The sequence below is a fragment of the Camelus ferus genome, chromosome 21, assembly GCF_009834535.1.
Source record: "Camelus ferus isolate YT-003-E chromosome 21, BCGSAC_Cfer_1.0, whole genome shotgun sequence".
In the NCBI taxonomy this organism is placed as follows: Eukaryota; Metazoa; Chordata; class Mammalia; order Artiodactyla; family Camelidae; genus Camelus; species Camelus ferus.
The window spans coordinates 28,296,403-28,316,754 of record NC_045716.1 but is presented as its reverse complement, the minus strand read 5'-3'; the positions used below and the strand labels follow the sequence as shown (position 1 = coordinate 28,316,754).

At 57.0% G+C, this 20,352-nt stretch overlaps 1 protein-coding gene across 5 annotated transcripts in view; it reads left to right on the top strand.

The window, feature by feature from the left end:
• The window catches only part of KLHDC4 (kelch domain containing 4), a 43,544-nt gene that overhangs the window by 12,647 nt on the left and 10,545 nt on the right, over window positions 1–20,352 (top strand). For all 5 annotated transcript variants that reach the window (XM_032464524.1, XM_032464521.1, XM_032464522.1 and 2 more), the window contains 5 exons: window positions 1,332–1,468; window positions 13,966–14,058; window positions 14,271–14,430; window positions 18,491–18,566; window positions 19,543–19,751. In XM_032464524.1, the coding sequence (XP_032320415.1) occupies window positions 1,332–1,468; window positions 13,966–14,058; window positions 14,271–14,430; window positions 18,491–18,566; window positions 19,543–19,751 (675 nt within the window). The remainder of the gene's footprint in view (window positions 1–1,331; window positions 1,469–13,965; window positions 14,059–14,270; window positions 14,431–18,490; window positions 18,567–19,542; window positions 19,752–20,352) is intronic.

The window sequence follows — 20,352 nt, the reverse complement described above, 5'->3', positions numbered from 1 at the left end:
GCTCCCCGGTGGTACTCGCCAAAAGGGCGGCGTCCCCACATTTGCGGGGTGCTCGCAGAAGGAGTCATTTCTGTGACATCTGTCCCCGCAGACACTTGGTTCACAGGTCAGCTACCCATAAAACCAGCCAGGCTGTCACCGTCTCCCCAGCAGTGGCCCCTGTTTGGAGGAAGGCCCTGACAGCTTCGACAGACAGTCCATCCTGGAGCTCAGAAGCCCTGGGCTAGTGGTCTAGGAGTCGCCTTTAAAGGTCCCCAAGTCTGCTTTCTTGTATTTGCACCTGTGAAACTGGTTCTATGCGGGAGAGCACGTGCCCTCTTGTGACTTTCTGAATCCATTCTCTTCTGCGATACAATTCCGTTTCTGGAAAGGCCTCTCTGGTTGCACGCTGCCTGCCTCTTCTCTCAGGGCATCCAACGTGGTGACCCCTGGCTGCGAGTCCAGGATGTTGGCCTCACCCATGGAGATGGAGCTCTGCGGGTGACGGAGAACTGGAGTGCGAGGTCCCTGAGGGACACCAGGCGGCTTGGGCAGCTGTGCGTCTCCAGCTCAGGGGTGTCGAGAGTTCTCACGTCACTTCTGTGGAGTGTGTGCCCTTGGGAACGTGGAGGGTGATCCCGCTCATGGGACATGAGCCCTGGGTTTCCGTGCTCAGCTGCCTCCCCCTCTGTCGGCAGGGTGGTTCATGAGACGTGCCCATGGACCAGCTGCTCTGCGAGTGCTCGGGTATTCTGCAAGCCCAGTCGTACCAGGAAGCATGCCCACGTGGGTCTTGGACATGTGGCGTCGCATGGCACCTGGTCGGCGGGGCTTCCATGCTGACGACCGGGTGAGGGAGGCGGCAGCCCTGGAGGGGCTTGCTCTCACTGCTCTCCTTGGCCTTGCTGTCGGGCTCCAGTGGTTAGAAAGTAAAGAAGTGAACAATGTATGTAAACACTGCGTATTACATGTACATTTTAGTCGTTAGCATAGTTGGGCGTCCAGTGCCTGATAGCTGGGTAAGGGATTCATGATTAAGTACAGATACTTACTTAAAAAATACTCTCGGTTTCTGTTGTAACTGCCACTAACTGTTGACGTAATTGTGTCCATTTTAACAGACGTCAGCGGATGTGGGTTTATCTGCAGAGAAGAGGGTTTAATCTTGCAACGTAGGAATGCATGCGAGTGTGTTAGATTTTTGACTCAGGAGGACTTGCTGTATGAGCGGCCTGCAGTTCTCCCCTGCAAGGCAGAGGAGACGATCGCTGGGTGTGGGTGCGGCCGAGCCCCCATCGTGGCGCTGCTGAGGGCTGTGCGGCTGCGCCTGACCGGACACGTTCTTTCAACAGGCGGTGGTGGTGCCTCAGGGCGGCGGACAGCTGTGGGTCTTCGGCGGGGAGTTTGCATCTCCCGACGGGGAGCAGTTCTACCACTACAAGGATCTCTGGGTCCTGCATTTGGCCACCAAGACCTGGGAGCAAGTCAGGTAAGGCACCAGGTGGCGAGTCTGACCCCTCGGCTGGCTCCTGTCCTACGCTGGCATCTCGAGCTCACAGTGACATGATCGGCTCTTGTGGGGCAGTTCTGGCCTCGGCAGAGCACAGACCACGCAGCCCTGGGATGCCAGCTGCGCTGGGGCCGAGGTGAGGGGAGAGCCCGCGGGGCAGCCCCGCCTGGCACCGGCTGCCTGACGTCTGGCTCTCTGAGGGCATTGTGGGGTCTCCGGGACCAGTGCCACATCCGGGCTCATTTTCCCCTTCCTCCCTCGCCAGCATCTCCGTTTGTCATATTTTAAGGCTTTTCTCCTCCCGGGCCATCCATGTGTCCCCAGAGGCAGCTCTGGGTTTCGGCTTGCTGCAGGTGGAGTGTGGTGTCACTGAAGGGGGTTGACGTTGAAGCGGCAGGGCTGGTGAGAGGAGGGCAGGGAAGCCTACACGTCCCTTCCCGGTAGACCAGGCTTGCCTGTCGTTGATATGTGGCTCCTGCTGCTGTGGGTTATGCTGACCCAGTGGTGACGTTCAGCATTGCATGCTCCCCCTGGCAGCCTCAGCGGGCAGAGCTGCGCGCCTGACTCTGTAGAGACCAATGGTCTGCCTGCCTGTAAATCCCGTACGAGGGAAATCTAGTGGGACTGCAGATTGATCGTGGAGTTGGTTGGCAGCTTTATCCTTCTGCGGTGAGCACGCTGGTGGCGGGGGCTGTGGTCCCTGTCGCCACAGGGCACCATCTCTACCACCAAGGCAGCACACCGACCCCCACCCGCCCTCCTGGCAGAGCAGCAGGTGTGTCGGGGAGCTCAGCGGTGCAGGACCGCGTCAGTCCTGAGGGGAGTGTCCCTCCCTGGAGGGTGTGCTCAGTCCCATGACTCGGAGTCCCGAGTGCCAGGCTGTGGAGGCTGCTGGGATGGGCCTCGGGCCTGGAGCAGTGCACCAGTGGCCGCTGTGCGAGTGGAGGGGCACAAAGTCCCTCAGCTTGGCTAGCCTCCAGGGACAGACTTGGCGGCCGTCTTGGTTCAGCCAGAGCCGGAGCCGGCCTAGGTGGCTCTCCCAGCACCGCATCCTCCCCCTTCTCTGACTTGCTTTGGGAAAGGGTCCTCATCTTGGTGGGCACCGTAGTTAAGAAGTTATTTTAACATTAAAAGCCATTTCGCTGTGTATATGTTGAAACTTCATCATTTCCCCATAATTTAAAGCATATCTAGGCCCAGAGCATGTGCTTTTTGTTGTCTTTCTTGCTTTGCCTCAGTTATTCTTTTAAAAACCTAGTTATTACTTGTGGAGAGACCCCGTGCATGCAGGTGCCCATGCAGACGAGCAGCACCCGCCGGGGCTGGAGTGACGGTGGCAGCTCGGGGGGTCCCGCAGCATGGGTTGGGCTGAGTTGTGACGTGTACTTTCTCGTGGCCCTCAGGCCTTCCTGGTTCTGTGATGTGAATGTGCCTGCTCCGAGGAAGCTGGGGCACTCGGGGCCTGCCCTTCACAGAGCTCACCATGGCCTCTGTGCCCCGGCCCCGCTTTAGTGCACGAGCGGGCTGCATCCTGCTCAGGATGTTGGCGGCGCCCGTCATTCCGTGTGCCTGTGCCGCGGGGCCCACAGTTGCTTGCAGGAGTCCTGAAGAAGTGCCCTCCCTCACTTTGTGCGGAAAGCACGTGCGACTTTGTACAAAAAACAAGATGTGACACTACACGTGCCTGAGAAAAAGCCCAAGTGTGTGTGTTTGCAGAGTGTGCCGGGGAGCTGGTGCAGGCACACGCACTCAGTCGCGTGCATGCTCACTGCACACACAGTCAAGGTCTGGGCCGCTCCCGGGTGCTCCTCTGACTCCCTCGTCTCCTGTGTGCTCCTGTTCTGGTGATGCTCCGTTTTAATTGCTGTAGGTTTTGTTTGTTTGTTTTTGTTTGGGGGGGTGACAATCAGGTTTATTTATTTATATATTTAATGGGGGTGCTGGGGAGTGAACCCAGGACGTCGTGCATGCTAAGTACGTGCTCTACCGCCGAGCGACACACTCCCCCCAGCTGCTGTAGCTTTATGGTATATTTTGATAGCAAGAAGGTTTTTGTCATTTACTTAAAAAATTTCTTTGTCATGTGCTCATTTTCCGTAAGAGCTTGAGAATCATTTTCTCAAGTTCCGTTTTTAAACATTGCAGCAGGATTTTGATTGGATTGCTCCATTTGTAGGCCGCCCTTGGGGAGAGCAGACGTCTGTCATCCTCAGTCCTCCTAGTCAGGAACGCCGCGCTCACCTCCTCTTAGAAGTCTGAGGTTTGTGCTTTATCTCTCAGTGCAGTTTAAGACGGCTCAGAAGGAGATTTTCCAAGTCACGGGGCGTGTGATCCCGCAGCCTTTCCCTGTGTCTGGGTGTCTCCCAGGGCACTGAGCACCCCGCCCGGGTGTTCCCAGTGCTCTGCGGTGCACGGATTCCTGTCCGGGGTGGGTCTTACTCATTCTCCGGGCCCACCGTGGCTTCACAGCATAGCAGATACCACCCTGGTGGCTGTCCTGTGGCATAAGCAGTTTTCTGGCCTTACCTGCACTTTGTAAGGGGTGTCTTAAAGAACTTTTGAGGTTTCACTACAGGAATCGGTGGCAGAGTGGCTGGGAGACTGCTGCTCCCTGGGAGGCGGTTGGGAGCTGGGAGGGCACCTCTGTGAGTGATTCCTGGACGTCCCTGCAGCACGTGGCACCTGGGGAGCTTTGGAGACCCTAGTTCCTGCTCCTCACCCCAGACATCAAGGCTGACTCAGAGCCGGTTTAGAATGGGGCTCAGGAATCTGCACTCGAATGACGCCCCCCCAACCCCGCCGCCAGTCCCCCAGTGACCTTGACCCAGGCAGCCAGGATCACAGCTGGAGGCCTCGCCACTGGCGGGGCCTGGGGTGGGGGGGAGTCTCATGCTTATTTTGAGCCCTGTTCACTGATACGAGAACATCTGCTGCCTTCCGGGAGTTAGAGAACTCACCTGAAGCCCCTCTTCGATCCATAAGGATGGAATGGTGTGGCTGTTGCTTTTGTACTTTGCTACTTACTCCAAAACGAAAGCGCTGCCCCGAGCGCCGCAGCGCTGTGCGGCTCCAGGGCCAGCCGGCCTGCCGGTCGCGGGGTGGGCTGCAGCGTGTGGGACTTCGACTCGGAGCTCTGCCGCTCTCAGTGGGCTTGGTTGTTAAGACGCTGACGTAACGGCCGCCGTGGAAAGAGGGCCCCTGCTGGCAGTTTCTCCTCTGAAATTTTTCTTACTGACCTGAAGGAAAAGGGAAGGAGATTGCACCAAAACGCAGGTCTCGGGGAGGACACTGAGCCTAGGGGGTCCGCGTGATGTGGGCTTGAATCTCGGCAAAAGTCCAGGAGGGGCTCGCTGTGAACCGAATGTGTTCAGTTTCTGGGATCTGGCTGGCATTCTGTGATCATTTCCTAGAAACGATTTCTCCCTTCCGTGGGGGTGGTTTTACAGCTGGGGAGACCGAGAGTGGGAAGGTTACGTGGCGGTAAAGGCCAGCAGAGGCCGGCCGAAGTCAGCGTCTGGAGTATTTAGTTGCTTTCTTGGCGTTCTAGCAGTTTTTCCCTTGGGAGGGCAAGATGAACCCTCCACGCTGGTGACTTTCTGGTTCATGTGATGAGTGCTTTTGGTGCTGATGATTTGATTTGAGGGATGTTTCCGTTGCGTCCAGACTCTGCATGGGCTGGTCTGAAGGAACAGCAAGAAAAGGCAGGGCCTGTTCCGAGCAGTGAGGACTGTTCTCCTGAGGTCAGAGGTCAGGCCATGAAGGGGACGCCTTGAGCCCCCAGTGCCTGCAAGCCTCCTTGCTTAGCAGCGATGCTGCGCACTGGATGCTGTGTGGAGACCTGAGCACAGGCCATGAGCCACGTCTGGCCGCAGGCCTTCTGCTGCCCCTGGAAGCTGGTGACTGGACACTGAGCGGGGTCAGAGGCCTGTGTGCACGTAACAAGGACCGAGTGCAGCTCGTGGTGCCCAGTGCCCACAGGACGGAGCCATCGATTCAGAGGACGGCCTCTGCAAGTGGTGCTCCTGGCCCCTAAGGTTTCTGTAAAAGCGCTTTTTAAAAAAGTAAACTTCGGTAACGTGAGAGACACATGAAGAAAAGTGCAGTCGCGTAGCTAGGTGAATTACGAGGTCAGTTCACCTCTGTGCTCAGACCCAGAAGAGGGCCTTATCTGCCTGCAGGGGCCACGCGCACCCCTGTCGTCCTCGCAGGCCCCCGCACAGGCCAGGTGCGTGTGCTGTGAACAGCGGCCTCGTACACGGTGTGCTCGGGGCCCGGCCCCTTCACTGCGCATGCGTCTGTGAGTTCACCCATGTCGCGTGTGGTCTGCCGTGCAACATTCCACGTGGCGTGATGGCACGGCGCTCTGACTCTTGGTGGCCGTTGCAGTTCCTGGTTTCAGGTAACTGCAGATGGGCCTGCTGTCAGCCTTCTCCTGGGTCTCATGGTGAGCACGTGTAAGAGCAGACTGGGCCTGGAGGTGAGGTTTGCACGCAGGGCTCCAGCCCCGCCACAGATGTGTGAGGTAGGAGCCTGGCGCGGGCCCACACTGCTCGTCCAGGCCATGCTTGGCGTTCAGCTTCCCCTTCATTTCTTCCCTTCTCACCCGCTGTGGCATGTTTACCGCAAGCAGATGTTTGCAGTCTTTCACTGTCTTCGTTTATGCACGTTCTCCATCCCAGCAACAAACATTTACTTGGCATCATAGCACTTTGACAATCAGAGAAAAAGCAGTGTTACTAACATCATGAAGAGCAGAGCGTCAACGATGCCGACATCGGCCTCCTCATCTGGCGCTGGACGTGTGCGGCCTCCTGATCTGGCGCTGGACGTGTGCGGCCTCCTGGTCTGGCGCTGGACGTGTGCGGCCTCCTGATCTGACCCTGGACGTGTGCAGCTAGCTTTTCACAGATGTTGGGAGACTCCCTTCAGTCTCTGTCTTCCGTGGGAGGTGCCTGATTTGGCAACACGATTCTGTATACCAGTTATATTCTTTGTAGCACATCTAGCCTCTCTCCCCTTCCCCCACCGCGTCTCCTCCGGCAGGTGGAGATGGGGACTTGGTGTGTTTCAGTGTGTGAGTTCGAGGGCATCTGGACCCCAAGGTGGGACTGAGCATCGCCGTCCCGCTCTGTCTCCCACGGGACAGACCCTGCTGCGGCAGCTTCTTTGTTGTGGAAACACTTCCCCCGTGGTGGTGGTATTATTAGGAGTAATGGTTACCATAAAAGGAGGACGTGGTTTGTAGGCTGCTCGGATGCCGAGACTGCTGCTCATTCTGTGCGATGTGGTTAAATACCCTACACTTCCTGAGCCCAGAGCCGGCGGTTTGAGTGGCACTTGGAAAAGTGGGGCCGATTCCTGCTGGATGAAGTGGGAGGCGCTCCCACACACAGTTCCTGCTGAGGCCGTGTGGGAACCATTCTTGGTGGGGGGCCCTTTCCTTTCCTGAGGATGGGCCACTGCACTGAGTCGCATCAGGTCGGCCTGTGTGGCCTTGGACCTCTGGGATGACGAGAGAAATTGTTCCTCTGCTCGGTAAATGCCTCGGGTACTGCGTGGTACTGCAGCCGACCTTTTGTGAGGTGTGAACCTTAACCCGAGGAAGCATTTGCTGTACTGAGCGCTTCTCACTCTGTTGGTAGCCGAAGCCCATGGCATTGTTGTCTGGTGCGTGTGCCTCTTATGTGAACGTCGCCGCAGCGGCTGGTTAGCAGGGGCCTGGGGAGCCGGAGTGGCGGCGCGCCCTGCCAGAACGCCGCTCTGCAGTGGCTCGAACACAGTAGGAGCGCTCGCCCCGCAGCGGCGCCCACAAGGTTTTGTGCCGCTTGCAGACCTGGCTGAGTAGGACAGTTTACTTTTTTAAGACTCCATGCTCAGGAGTGACGGCAGTTGGAAAGTGCCTGTTGGAGAGTCAAATATAAATAGGAGTTTTTGGGTGGCTTAATTTTCTAAAGAGATATATGGAGTCTCTTTTTAGAAAAATTTTCCCTTTTTGGTTACACAGCGCAGTGGTACTTGGCTGCTGCCACAGAAAGTCAATTAAGTCTTCGTGCCTGGCTCACCAGAGGGCGAGACGCCGTCAGTTCGTGGGCAGGGGGCCCTGCCCTGGCCGTCTGGGCCCGGGGGCCGCAGAGACGCGTGGCTGCGGCGCTGTGCCCGTGGGTCGCTGAGCCGTCAGCCTCGCAGCTGCCAGGCCGCATCAGGGGCCCTGGGCTCTCCTGCGGGCTTTTTTCTGGAAGTAGAGTTGGAAGCGGAACTGCCGGGTTTTGAATGAGAATCTGTTCCCTGGGTGGTGCTGTTAGAGGAGCATGTCAGCAGGTTCCGCGGGGGGCGCGGGGGGCTGCCTGCCCAGCTCGTCGGTGGTCTCCGCACCAGGTGCGGGGGCGCTGCTCGGCACCCAGCCCCCGGGGTGGCGACGTCATGCTAGCCACTTGGGCCTGTGAGCGGGACCGGCTCCAGGGAGCGCACCGCTCCCACAGCGCAGAGCAGGGGTGCGCCCAGCGACAGCATGATGGCGGGGGTGGCGGCACGGGGCACACCCTCCTGAGCCTTCTCCGTCTAGTCACCATGAATTTGGATAAGGAAATTTGCTGACTAAATTTGTGGGGTGTGCAGAGCTAGGAGCAAAGTCAAGTGAGTTGGCTGGCAGATTCAGCCTCCAGGACTACCTCCGTGGGCCAGTCTTGCAGGACGAAACTGACGTGGGACAGGTTTTCCTGTGAGTTGCATATAAACGTAGCATTAAGGAAGCTACCCTTGCTGGTGGAAGGGAAGGGTTTAGTGAGCTGAAGTCCTGGTGGTCAACTGCATGTGGGAAGGCTACCGCAAGGCTGAGGCTTAGAGGTCGGACAGGCAGGACGCGCCCTCCGGGAGCAGAGACTGGTGGTTTGGGCGACTCTCCGTGGGTGAGTGCGGTGTCCATTTGAACGACACATTAAGAGGGAGCTCGCTGAGCTGAGGGCCTTAGGGGTGGGAGACTTGAGTGATGGAGCGTTGGGAGAAAGGTGAGAGTGGAGTCAGCTCTGGGCTGGGGAAAGGGGAGGCCCTGGGGCCCACGGAGCGCAGCGAGCTTCTTGCCTGAGGTTTGCGGGGGTGGGGGGCACCTGCGCCGGGCAGCTCCAGCTTCTCTCGCCTTCTGAGAGTCTGTGTGTCGGGTTTGCTGGGCTCCGGGTTTGGGGACAGCTTCATAGACTTAAATGGAGAACACTGCCTTCTGTGAAGAGGTGCTGAGCCAGGAGCTCTGGCTGCCACCGCCCTGTGCAGCCTGATGGTGTTGAGGTCTCTGTGGGACCCTGGACTTCACAGTTGGATTGTGTGGGTGGGAGAGCCAGGCTGCCACGGCACTGGCGCGGAAGATGGTGAGCGGAGGTGCCTGGCGGTGTGCCCGGGTGGCCACGTTGGCCTGTTTTGGTTGGGTTGTTTGTGGTTGAGTTGCTGGTGCATTTGGGATCACAGTCCTTCGTCAGGTGTGTCTCTTGCAGAGATTTGTGACTTCTCTAATTCTCTCGATACTGCCTTTTGCAGAGCAGAACTTTTAAATTGTAATGATGTCCAGCTTATCTGTCAGTTTGCACGTAGACCTGCCATCCATTTTCAGTAATTTTTGTGAAGGGTGTGAAGCCTGTGCCCAGGTTCACTCTCCGGCGTGTGCATGCTAGTTTTCCAGCACTGTTAGTTGAGGAGGCTGCCTTTGCCCCGTCGCACTGCCTTTGGTCCTCTGTCAGAGGTCAGTTACTGCATTTGTAGGAGTCTGTTTCTGGGCTGTCTATCCTGTTCATTGGTCTCTGTTTGTTTTGTCGCCAGCACCACAGTGTCCTGATGACGGCAGCTTTAGAGCTGGTCTTGAAGTCTCTAGCTTTGCTCTTCTCCTGCAGTATTGTGTGGGCTAATCTGGGTCTTTCGTGTCTCCATACAAACTCCAGAACCAGTGTGTTGATATTCGTGAATTAATTGCCTGGGATCTTGATGGCTACTGCCGTGAATCGGAGACCCAGCTGAGAATGACTGACACTCGACAGGACTGAGTTTTCTTACCCACGAGCATGGGGTGTTCCTCCGTTTGTCTGGTTCTTCTTTGATTCTGCTCATCAGAGTTTTGTGGTTTTCCCCAGGCAGACTTTGTACATATGTTATTAGGTTTATACCCAAGTATTTCATTTTGGGGTGCTGATGTAAATCATACAGCTTTTAATTTCAGATTTCTTGTTCATTGTTGATTTGCAGGAAAACAGTTGACTTTTGTGTATTAACCTGGTTGCCTACAACCTTGCTGTAATTACTGACTAATTCCAGTTCTCCTATTGGGTCTTTCAGACTTTCCACATAGATGATCGTGTCGTTTGTGGGCGGCTTTTATCTTTCTTCTCAGTACACGCGCCTTTCGTTTCGTTTTCTTGTTGCGCTAGTGAGGACTGCAGTACAGAGTTGAACAGGAGTGGTGAGAGAGCATCCCTGCCTGGTACCTGATGTCGGTGGGAGAGCTTTTGATTGATTTGAAGTCACATTAAGTGTGACTTCAGCTGTAGTTTTTTTGTAGATCTTTATCAAGTTGGAAAAGTCCCCCTTTATTCTAAGTTTATGGAGTTTTATCATGAATGGATTTTAGATTTTCATTTCTTGATAGGAGCATGTGACGTGCCTTCTTTAGTCTGTCAGACGTGGTGGAGTACGTTGATTTGCAGCCAGCCTTGCACACCTGGGATAAATCCAACGTGGTCAGGGTGTGTAACCTTTCTATGCGCTTTTGGATTCAGTTCTCTAATGCTCTGTTGAGGACTTTTGCATCTTTGTGCATGCGAGGTGTTGGCATAACGTTTCCTTGTGATCAAGCCTGTGTGGTGTTGGTGTTAGGGTGACGCTGCCTAGAAGGTGGAAGCCCTCCCCGGAGAGACGAGGCCAGTTTGGCGTGATTTCTTCCTTAAACGCTCAGTCGTTTTCCCCAAGGAACCCGCCTGGGCCTCGTTCCTTCTGCTTTGGAAGGTTGTTCATTGTTGATTTAACTTCCTTAATAGCTGCAGGTCTGTTCAGATAGTTCATTTCTTGTGTAGGTTTTGGTGGGCTGTTTCTTTCAAGGAGGTCCACTGCATGCAGGCCAACAGGCTTGTGGGGAGCTGTTCGAGTGTCCCTTCGTTTCCGCTTTAATTTCCGTGGGGTCTGTAGTGACGCCCCTGTTTCATTTCTGGCAGTAGCACTTTGTGTCCTCTCTCCTTTTTCTTAGCTTGCCTAGAGGTTTGTTGGTTTTATTGATCTTTTCAAAGAACCACCTTTTGATTTTGCTGGTTTTCTCTGTTGGCTTCCTGTCCTTAATTTCATTAATGTCTGCTCTCACTCTCATGTCTTTTCTTCTGCTTCCTTTGGGTTTAATTTCCCTTTCTTTTTTTAGTTTCCTAAGGTGGAAACTTAAATGATTGCTTTTAGATTTTCTCTCTAATATGTGCATCCAGTCCTATAAATGTCCTTTTAAGTACTGCTTTCCCTGCATCCCACAAATTTTGGTAAGTTATGTTTTCATTTCCATCTGACTTAAAATATTTTAAAAGTTCCCTTGGTAATTCATCGTTGACCCATGTGATATTTCGAAATGTGTTGTTTAATCTCTGCGTATTTGGGGATTTTCCAGTTATTTCTCTGTTACTGATTTCTAGTGTAATTCTTCCATGGCCCAAGAGCAGACATTTTTCTGCTCTTTCCGAGCTGTTACAGTGTGTGGCGTGGCCCGGGCCGTGGCCTGTCCTGGCGACGGTCTCTGTGAGCTTGAGGAGAGTGTGCGTCCGGCTGCTGTTGGGCAGGTGGTCTGTAGGCGGCCCTTGTATCCAGCTGGCTGAGTCCAGCCGTGTCCTCGCTGAGTTCTGCCTGCTGGGTCCGTCTGTCTCTTTGAGAGGGGGGCGTTGAAGTCTCTATGATAGTGGATTCATCTGTTTTTCCTTTCAGTTGTGCTAGTTTTTGCCGCACGTAGTTTGACAGTGTTGTTAGGTGTGTACGTGTTAAGAATAGTTATGTCTTAGAGAATTGACCCCTTTATCATTTTGTAATGCCCTTTTCCCCCTGGTAACTTTCCTTGCTTCGACGTCGTCTCTGTCTGAAATGAATGTAGCTACTCTGAGGCTCCTTAGGTTATCGTTAGCACGGTGTGTGTTTCTCCATCCACTTCCTTTTGTCCTCCATGTGTCTTCGTGTTTAAAGTGCGCTTCCTGTAGATAGCACGCAGCTGGGTTTTGTGTTTTGCCCCACTCTGACATCGTCTTGATCGGTGCGTTTAGGCTCCCGACGGTCAGGGTGACGGCGACGTGGCGGGGCCGGCTCAGCACCGGCCCCTCTTTGCGGCTCTTGCTCTTTGTTCCTGTTTTTATCCTCCGCTTTCTCTGCCTTCTGTGGTTTTAACTGAGCATTTTGTTTGATTCCGTTTTCTCTCTTTTCTTAGCATATCAATTGTATTTCTTCTTCTCCCTCTTTTTTAGTGGTTGCCCTCGAGTTTACAGTATACATTTGCAGCTAACCCAAGTTCACGCTCAGATGGCCCTGCGCCACTCTGTCGGTGGTGTGAGGACCCTGTAGGAACAAGGTGACCCTGCCTTCCTCTTCCCAGCCCTGGTGTCATCGCTGTCGTTCGTTTCACTTGCACACGTGCACACGTGCGTGCATGTATACGCATACACGTATTCATACACAGGAATATGCACACGTATCCACGCACTGCACAAAAGCATACGTAATCAAATACGCTTGCTGTTGCTATTTTAAACCAAGTGTCACCTGTTCAATCAATTAACGAAAATAAAAGTTTCACCTTCACTTATTCCTCCTTGGATGCTCTTCCTTTCTTTGCGCAGGTCCAAGTTCCTGACCTCTCTTATTTTCCTGTTCTCCTGGGCTGTGGACTCTTTCTGTCTTTCTCCATCCCCGTCGGTGGGACAGGGTGGCTGGAGTTGGGGGTTTCTCTTCCTCCAGGTCATTCTGGCTCCGAATGAGGGCAGGGCCCCCCCCCCCCCCGAGGGCGGCCGTGCCAGGAGCCGCACTCTGGTGCGCTTCACAGGGGTCCCTTTCCCGGGATTCCCTTTGATGTTCACTGTGGGGAGGGGTCCAGCTCCTGGAGGGGGCCCCCTCTATGGTGGGGCCCTAGTGACAGAGCTCCTGGAGGTTCTCTCTCTCAGAGTTGCTTGCTCTGAGCCCCCAGCCCCGTGTTCCCACCCAGGCTGGCTCCTGCCGCAGCTTCTGCACATGCGTCTTGCCCGGGAGCACGACTGTGCCGCCGGCCCGTCTCCCTGCGTCCTCGCCTCTCTCACGGGTCAAGAATTGTTGACTTTTCAGTCGCCTCAGCTTTTTACAGGCCAGAGTGGCGACCTCCAAGCTCTTTGTGTGCTGAGCCGGCATCGAGTCCCTTTTACTGGCTTCTTGTTCCACATCCATCCTGCCGAGCTCTGGTCGCGTTCCGTGAGATGTGTGCCTTCTGGTGCGCAGGTGGCTGAGTTTCAGCAGGTATGTGCACCTGTGGAGCCAGCCCCACTCAAGACAGAAGGTTCCCTCAGCTTGGACAGCCCCTCTGCCCCTCGGCAGGCAGTTCCCTCCTGATCTGTGGCCCAGGCACCTGCTGGCTCCAGGGGATAATTTTGCCTGTTTACGAATCTCACAAGTGGAATCATCCAGGTCATGCCCTCCTGGCTCCCTGCTCCTCCTCCTCCTCGTGCTGGCTGGCTTTGAGCCCGGCCACGGGGGGTGCCTCTGGAGGTGGTGCCTCTCCATGGCTGCCAGGTGGTCCGTCCTGTGGACAGACCCCGTGTGTCTGTCTGCCGCTTGGAGCACTTGCAGGCGGCTTCTGGTTTTGGACAGTCGTGAATAAAGCTTCTCTGGACGTGGAGCGGTCTCTGTGTGCACTTGTTTTTTCTTTTCTCCTGAGTGAGTATGCGGTGTGATCGCTAGGCTGTGTGCCGTGTCTGAGGCTGGCCGGGTGACGCGCGCCCCAGTCACTGGGCCTCGCCGACCTGGATGCCACGCTTTGTCTCAGGCTCCCGGGTGTTGGCGGAGCCCTCACCGCGATTGGTTCACACTGCGGGCGCCCGGGGATGTTTGTGGCGTCTCTTGTGAACTTTCTGTTCACGTCGTTTCACTGTTTGGAATCATTACTGCGTTGTTCGCCTTACAGGTGAGGTGGGAATCTTTTACATAGTCTGGATGCAGGTCGCTTGCAGATGTATGTTTGTTAATACTTTTCTCTGTCCGTCACCTGGCTTTTTATTCTTTAATGTCTGTTTTGAAGCTCTGAGGGTTTTTATTTTGATGGAGTCCAGTTTGTGATATTCTGTCTGTATCTACTCCACGGTCATGGAGATTTTCTCCTGTTTTTTCCTAGAGTTTTTAGTAGTTAGTTGTACTCAGGATGGTTGTGGTAGCTTGTGGTCAAATTTAATGGTCCTCAGTGAGTGCTTACCAAAAAAAAATGGGTATAAAAAGTGTTCTCTCTCTCTTTAAAAAAATTTTAGATCACCAGGCGGTCCTTCAGGCAGGAGTGGACATCGCATGGTGGCCTGGAAGAGACAGTTGATCCTTTTTGGTGGCTTCCATGAGAGTACACGGTCAGTACCAACAGCAGGTGACCTTTCCTGGAGCAGGAAGGCGTGGGGTTCTTATGGGAACAACCATTCCAAATGCACATGGAAAATGCCACCACTCCCCTAAAACCACATGAATCTAAACTTTAGTTAAAGCAGTAACTTAGCGTGCGTGGTAGGAAACGTACCTCTAATTGAAATGAGATTCATTTTCTCGTGTTGCTCTGCTGTCACAGAGATTACATCTACTACGGTGACGTGTATGCCTTCAACCTGGACACTTTGACGTGGAGCAAGCTGTCCCCGTCCGGCTCTGGGCCCACTCCCCGCTCGGGCTGCCAGATGTCCGTCACCGCCCAGGACAGCATCGTCGTCTACGGGGGCTACTCAAAGCAGGTGAGACACGGCGTGTGGGAGTGCAGAGGGACTGCTGTCTGTCTGCTGCCATGAAAACTTCCCAGGAAGGCTGCACGTCAGTTTAATGGGAACAGCTCCCTCTGTTGAGTGAGGGACGGACAGAGGTGGTGCTGATCTGCAACTCTGTGAACAGACTGAGGTTGTGCGGCCACATTACGTTCTAACCCACGCGCCCCGAAACACACAGCCTGAAGGACAACCGAGGTGAGGAGGTGCCCGCGCCCACCGCACCCTGCCCGGCAGTGCGCGCACGGCCCTGCCGTGCAGCCTGTGCTCAGCCCTTGTCTGGAAAGGAAAATCAGCTTGTTTTCTGCAGCCAGGAGGGCCCTGTGACCCAGGCTGCTGTGGCCGAAGCTGTGCCAAGTGCCCCCCGCCTACTGCTCTGTCACAGCAGGTGCTCCATCGTGAAGCAGACGACGGACAGCAAGATGCTGCGACGCTGGTGCCACTCTATTCAGAGCAGATCCTGGTCCCCAGTCGTTGTGGTTCTGCAGCCACTGGAGCAGCCAGGGGTGCAGGTCCCCTCAGTTCAGGGACCCCCTCACTCCAGGCCTTTGGCATTTGGCACACAGGGAGAAGCTGGCGTGTTTGCATTCACGGGAGATTTACCAGAGTCTCTGCAAGATGTGAGTGTGACTCTGTGGTCGTTTAAGGAGGCATGGCCTTCCCAGGAGCAGCGCTGTGGCTCCTCCCGCACATGTCGCCTCTTGGCCTGTGGCTGCTGGCCGAGCCCTGCAGTGAGCAGATGAGACCCAGCACAGCGTCCAGTGGGGCAGCCTGTCCAAGCGGATCTTAGCTCATGAGGCTCGGCCTCTTGGTGGTTTCTGTGTTCCACAAACGGTCCACCTGGCTTTGAAAAATTACTGCCATTGTCAGCCCAGGGGACCAGCACAGAATCCTGATAGCTTTGTAGAACCAACCGCTTGTGGGCCAGGACGCCGAGGGAGGCTGTGAGCCAGTCGGTAACATCGGCAGGTCAGAGCAAGGGAGGCGGCGCATCTCCCCTGCTCTGGGCACACGTGTGGGCCGAGGAGAGTTCCAGGCACGGGTTAGAGGAGCCCCTCTCTGCGTGCCCACAGGGTGTCTCTAGCGGGCACACCAGTGTTGTCCGTCCTCCCGCCCGCCGTGAAGCAGCACAGTGCGCCCTCACCCACTGCCCGCCAGCTTCTCCACGGGCGACACAGCGGCAGGGCCTCTGCCTCCCTCAGCCCAGCCCTCCCACCGCCCCTGCCGTCCTCACCCAGCGCATTCTCGACGCCCGTGTGCCAGCGCTCTGCCCCCCGCCGGCGCCTGGTCCTGTGCGTCAGTGCCTGTGCAGCTGCCCCGGGAGAGCAGGTTCCTCAGAGCGGCTTCTCCCTCGGGGTCCTTCTCACCTCGTCAGGATCCTGGCCAGGTTGGGCGGCTTCTCCCCACGCCCTGGGGAGAGACTGGCGGGCCCCAGAGAGGGTGAGTCCGGGGCCTCCTGTGGCGGGGGCCGTGCCCACCAGAGCTGTCACCCCCACCTCCCCATCCTGGGACCTGACGGCACCGAAGCCAGGGGCCTGCTCTCCTGACCCTGGAAACGCACTGTCTCCGAGTCTGAGGCCGAGGCAGCGGGAGCTGCGGGTTCAGGCCACGCGTACAAGCCCACGCCGGGCTGCGAGGCGGCGGCGGGGTCCCGCACGCCCTCGGTGGTGATGTGGACAGTTGTGCTGTGGTAGTGCTTGGTGCACGTCTCTCAGACGCCTTTGGAACCCGTCAGCTGTCCAGGACGGAAGTGTGCGTGTGGGGGGAGGAGCTCTTCTCTGCAAGACGCGTGCTGACTCGCTGGCCTGCCGCACCGCCGTCCACTCCTGGAGCTGCCTGAAGGAGGGCCCGTCCCTAGTGAAGGGCCCACACCCTCTCCAGAGCTCCAGCTGGCACGTCCTCAGTGGGAGCGCGACATCTCCAGACGTCCACGCAGATTCTGTTTCTTCTTCTAGTGCGGTTGAGCCCAGTGAAAAGGCTGAGCAGAAAGCCACTGTGATGTGCATTAACAGAAAGGGTTTGGGCCGCAGGTTGTCCTGAAAACGAGAACCGGACACAGCCTGGCGGCCTTCCCGCTGAGGACAGGGAGGTTGGACCAGGGCGGGTCGCACACTTCAGGAGGGAGGTCGTGCTGTCACGGGAGGAGCTCGGCAGCTTGGGGGCGTCTTCGCCGCCCCAGCCTGTGGGCTCTTCCCGCTGCAGCCCTGCAGGGAAGCTGCAGACGCGGGTGGGCAGAGCAGCCTTAGGAAGGGTTCTGGCTCACAGGTCTCGGAGGGACATGTTTAAATGTCAGGGCATGAAAGGACCCCCTTAGCTTGTTGGCTTGGAGGAGAATCATGCTGTTGGCGGATCTGCACCGTGAGGCCGAGGAGGCTGAGTGGTGGGTTGGGCTCAGCTGTGATTTGAGTTTCTGACAGTAAACGGACGGCACTGGAGTCCTTCAGTGTCCTGCCAGCGGGCGAGGCCTCTGGGTGTGAATTTAGTTCCTGAGGGGAGGGTGGGCCTGGGAGTGGCCACTACTTCCTCTGCTGGCCTGCTGGGGAAGGGAGGCCTGTCCAGGCTCCATGCCGGCTGCGCGGTGCAGGGCCCCGGGAGTGCCTGTAGGAAACCTGCACCAGTGGGGCATCAGAGGGCTGCTGGTGCTGATTGGAAGGTTCCCAGCAGCCCAAACGGGCCGCAGCAAGCAGCAGAGTAAGTCAGGTGGCGAAGACTCTAGTCCACGGGATAAGTCAAGTGTCCATGAGTTGTGTGGTCGTCAGCAAGGGACTGAATGAGTCAGATACACTGGGGAGAAGATAGAGCTCTGCAGGGTCCCACGTAGACGTGGGCACTCGTCCTGCAGGAGGTGCTGTGACCTCCAGAGGGGGAGCTGTGCAGACTGACGTTCCTCCAGTGAGGACGGGGCGAAGGTGGGGGTGAGGGGGCAGCGACTTGAATGTGGAGAAACCTGGTGACGCCTCAGCCAGGTGATGCAGGGGAGCCTCCGCAGTGCCGGGTTACGGGGACCATGCCCACCCTGTGGGTGCCGTGGGAGGGGTGCTTCCTCTGGGACCCACGGCCTGGTCCAGGCATGAGAGAGACCTCGGCCTGGGCCCAGGAGAGGGCTTCGACAGAGTGCCTGCCCAGCGCGTCCCAACGCCCAGGCTGTCAGAACAAGGCCAGTCTGAGCCACCAGCACAGCCCGGGGAGCCCAGGGGGTCTGTGCCAACCCGCTGCGGCGCGGGTCCTGGGAGAGCAGGGGGCTGCGGAGGCGGGGGTTTGCTGCTGACCGTGACAGCCGTGCCACGTTGACGAGAGGTGTCAGCGGTGAGGGGAAGCCGGGGCAGGGTGCGTGGCACCGTCTTCTCATTTTTTTGTGAATGTAAAATGGATCTGAAATTAAAAGCAATGGGACCCACGAAGGCCGAGGACACAGGAATGGAAGTTGCTGAGATGGGCCACCCAGGCCGGCCGTGTGCCGCGTCGCTGTCTGGATGCTTCTTACGTGGGGGTGGGTGCAGCGTAGGACTCGGGGTGCTGCTTGAGAGAACAGTATCTGGGCCGCTGGGCATCATGAAGCTCGTTTGCAGCTGGAGAGCTGAGTTTAAGCAGGCTGTGTTCTCAGAGCTTGGGAAGGCTTTTCAGTGGTGGTGCTGGCTCCTGCACAGGGTGTCTGGGTGACCCTTGCACAGAAGCCGGGAGCCCACTCTTCAGAAGGTGATGGGGGTTTGAGGGCGCATGGGCACAGGAGGTGGAGGGTGGCTGTGTGGTGATGATGTGGGAGGTCCCTGCGGGGGTCACACGGGAGCCACGGGAAGCTCTGAGAGACCCTGCAGTATTCCTATTCCGTGGTCTGTAGGATCTTGGGGTTAAAACTGTGAACTCGACCCTTTCTTCTTAAGTCACAGCAAGGTCTGTTACAGCTGTTCATGACCTGTCATCTTCCAGCTTTTCTTCAAGGTTGAGTCGCCTCCACGGGAAACGAGACCACAGGCTTGTGGGGCTGTGCATGGCGTGGCGCGGTGGTTCTCACGGCCCCCTTTTCCTTCTGCAGAGAGTCAGGAAAGACGTGGACAGAGGCATCCAGCACTCCGACATGTTCTTGCTGAAGTCTGAGGAAGGAAGAGAAGGTACTTGGCCGCCCAGAGGACGGGCCACACGGGTGGTGTGCAGGTGCCCACAGAAGGTGGTGGAGGAGGGACATGGGGCTGAGGGAGCCCCCGCATGGTGCCCCCTCGCCCTTGGGCAAGCCAGGCGGATGCTCCACACGTAGCCCCCTGTGTCCACCTGTGCGCACAGCAGGTGTGCTGAGGGGTGTCCCCTCTGGGGTGTTGGGGACATGCTGAGCTGTAACCAGGAGTAGTGTTGGTCCGTCCACCACTCCTTCCACAGGGGTGGTAGCCGCTGCGTCTCTGTCATCCCCTGTTCGGTCTTGCTCCAGAGGACGTGTCCCACGTGAGGACGTAGACTCTCGGGATGCTTGTGATGGGACTGAAATGCCCAGTGTCCTCTTTTTAAAGCTCTAGTAGCAGGGCGGTTATGCATGTGGCAGGACGACAGGCCTGGACGGTGGGGCTCGGCGCTGCCCCAAGGCCCCTGTGAGGCCTGTCTCCATAAAGTGGGAGGAGCCTGTCCTCATCCCTGGGCGAGGTGCTTCTCAGCCCCAGCCACTGCGTTGAGGTGGCTGATGAGGACATGGGAGCCAAGGTTTGGAGCCCCGTTTACGCCTCAGCAGACTTGAACTTGAAAGCGACTGTATTCTAGGCAGTGGGGCCCCAGCCCTTGTGCTCAGCCCTGGGTCAGGCCCTCGGCCCCCAAGGAGGAAGGAGAACGCGGTGCGTCTTGACCGCACCCGGCCTGGCGGGGCAGGCGAGCCCACCCTGACCACACGCACAGCACCTGACCTTTATTATTTTGTTCTTTTTTCTTCTTTAAACGTGAAAATGCTGGTTGTCACGAGTGATCTTGTGGCCTGTGAACGTGTGCACCTGGGGTCCTTTGTTGGTGGTGGTGGGGGGTGGGCATGGTGGGTGCTGAGCTGTGGAGCAGCAAACACGGGTGCAGCATCCAGGGGTTCCCCATGCCCTCACTCCTCTCCTCCGACAGGCAGGTGGGCGTGGACTCGGATTAACCCTTCTGGAGCCAAGCCCACCCCAAGGTCCGGCTTTTCTGTGGCGGTGGCCCCAAACCACCAGACGCTACTCTTCGGAGGGGTGTGTGACAAGGAGGAGGAGGAGATCCTGGAGGGCGACTTCCTCAATGACCTGCACTTCTACGACCCTGCCAGGAACCGCTGGTTTGCAGGGCAGCTGAAGGTAGGGTGTGGGCTGGCCCCATGTCACGTCTGTCAGTGGCGCCCAGGGTCTGCCTGGTCCCTCTGGGCAGCTCTGAGGAGCTGTCACCATAAGCGGGGACAGCGACATCTCTGCGTCTGCTGCAAGCACCAGCCCGAGAGATGTAGCACAGTGTCTGCTGTCCTGGGTCCCAGGGGCTTCAGGCCTTGAAGGGTGCGTTGGATCAGAGGCCTCAGGAGCAGGGCCCCATGGCCAGAGGAGGACGTCCACGTATCGTGGTGATGCTGCTGTGCCTCGGCACCTGCGTGGGGAGTCAGGCAGGCCGAGGGCTTGCGTCTGTCGCGCGTTCCTGAAGAGGTCACAGCAGGCAGGGGCGGCGTGGTCCCTAGGGTTAGTCCCAGCTGGTGGGCCGGGGGTCCTCTGACTGTTGGGTCCAGAATCACAGCACGTGGGGGCAGCGTCGACCCTGGGGAGTCCCAGCTGGTGGACCGGGGGTCCTCTGACTGTTGGGTCCAGGATCACAGCACGTGGGGGCAGCGTCGTCCCTGGGGAGTCCCAGCTGGTGGACCGGGGGTCCTCTGACTGTTGGGCCACAGTCATAGCAGGTGGGTGCAGTGTAGTC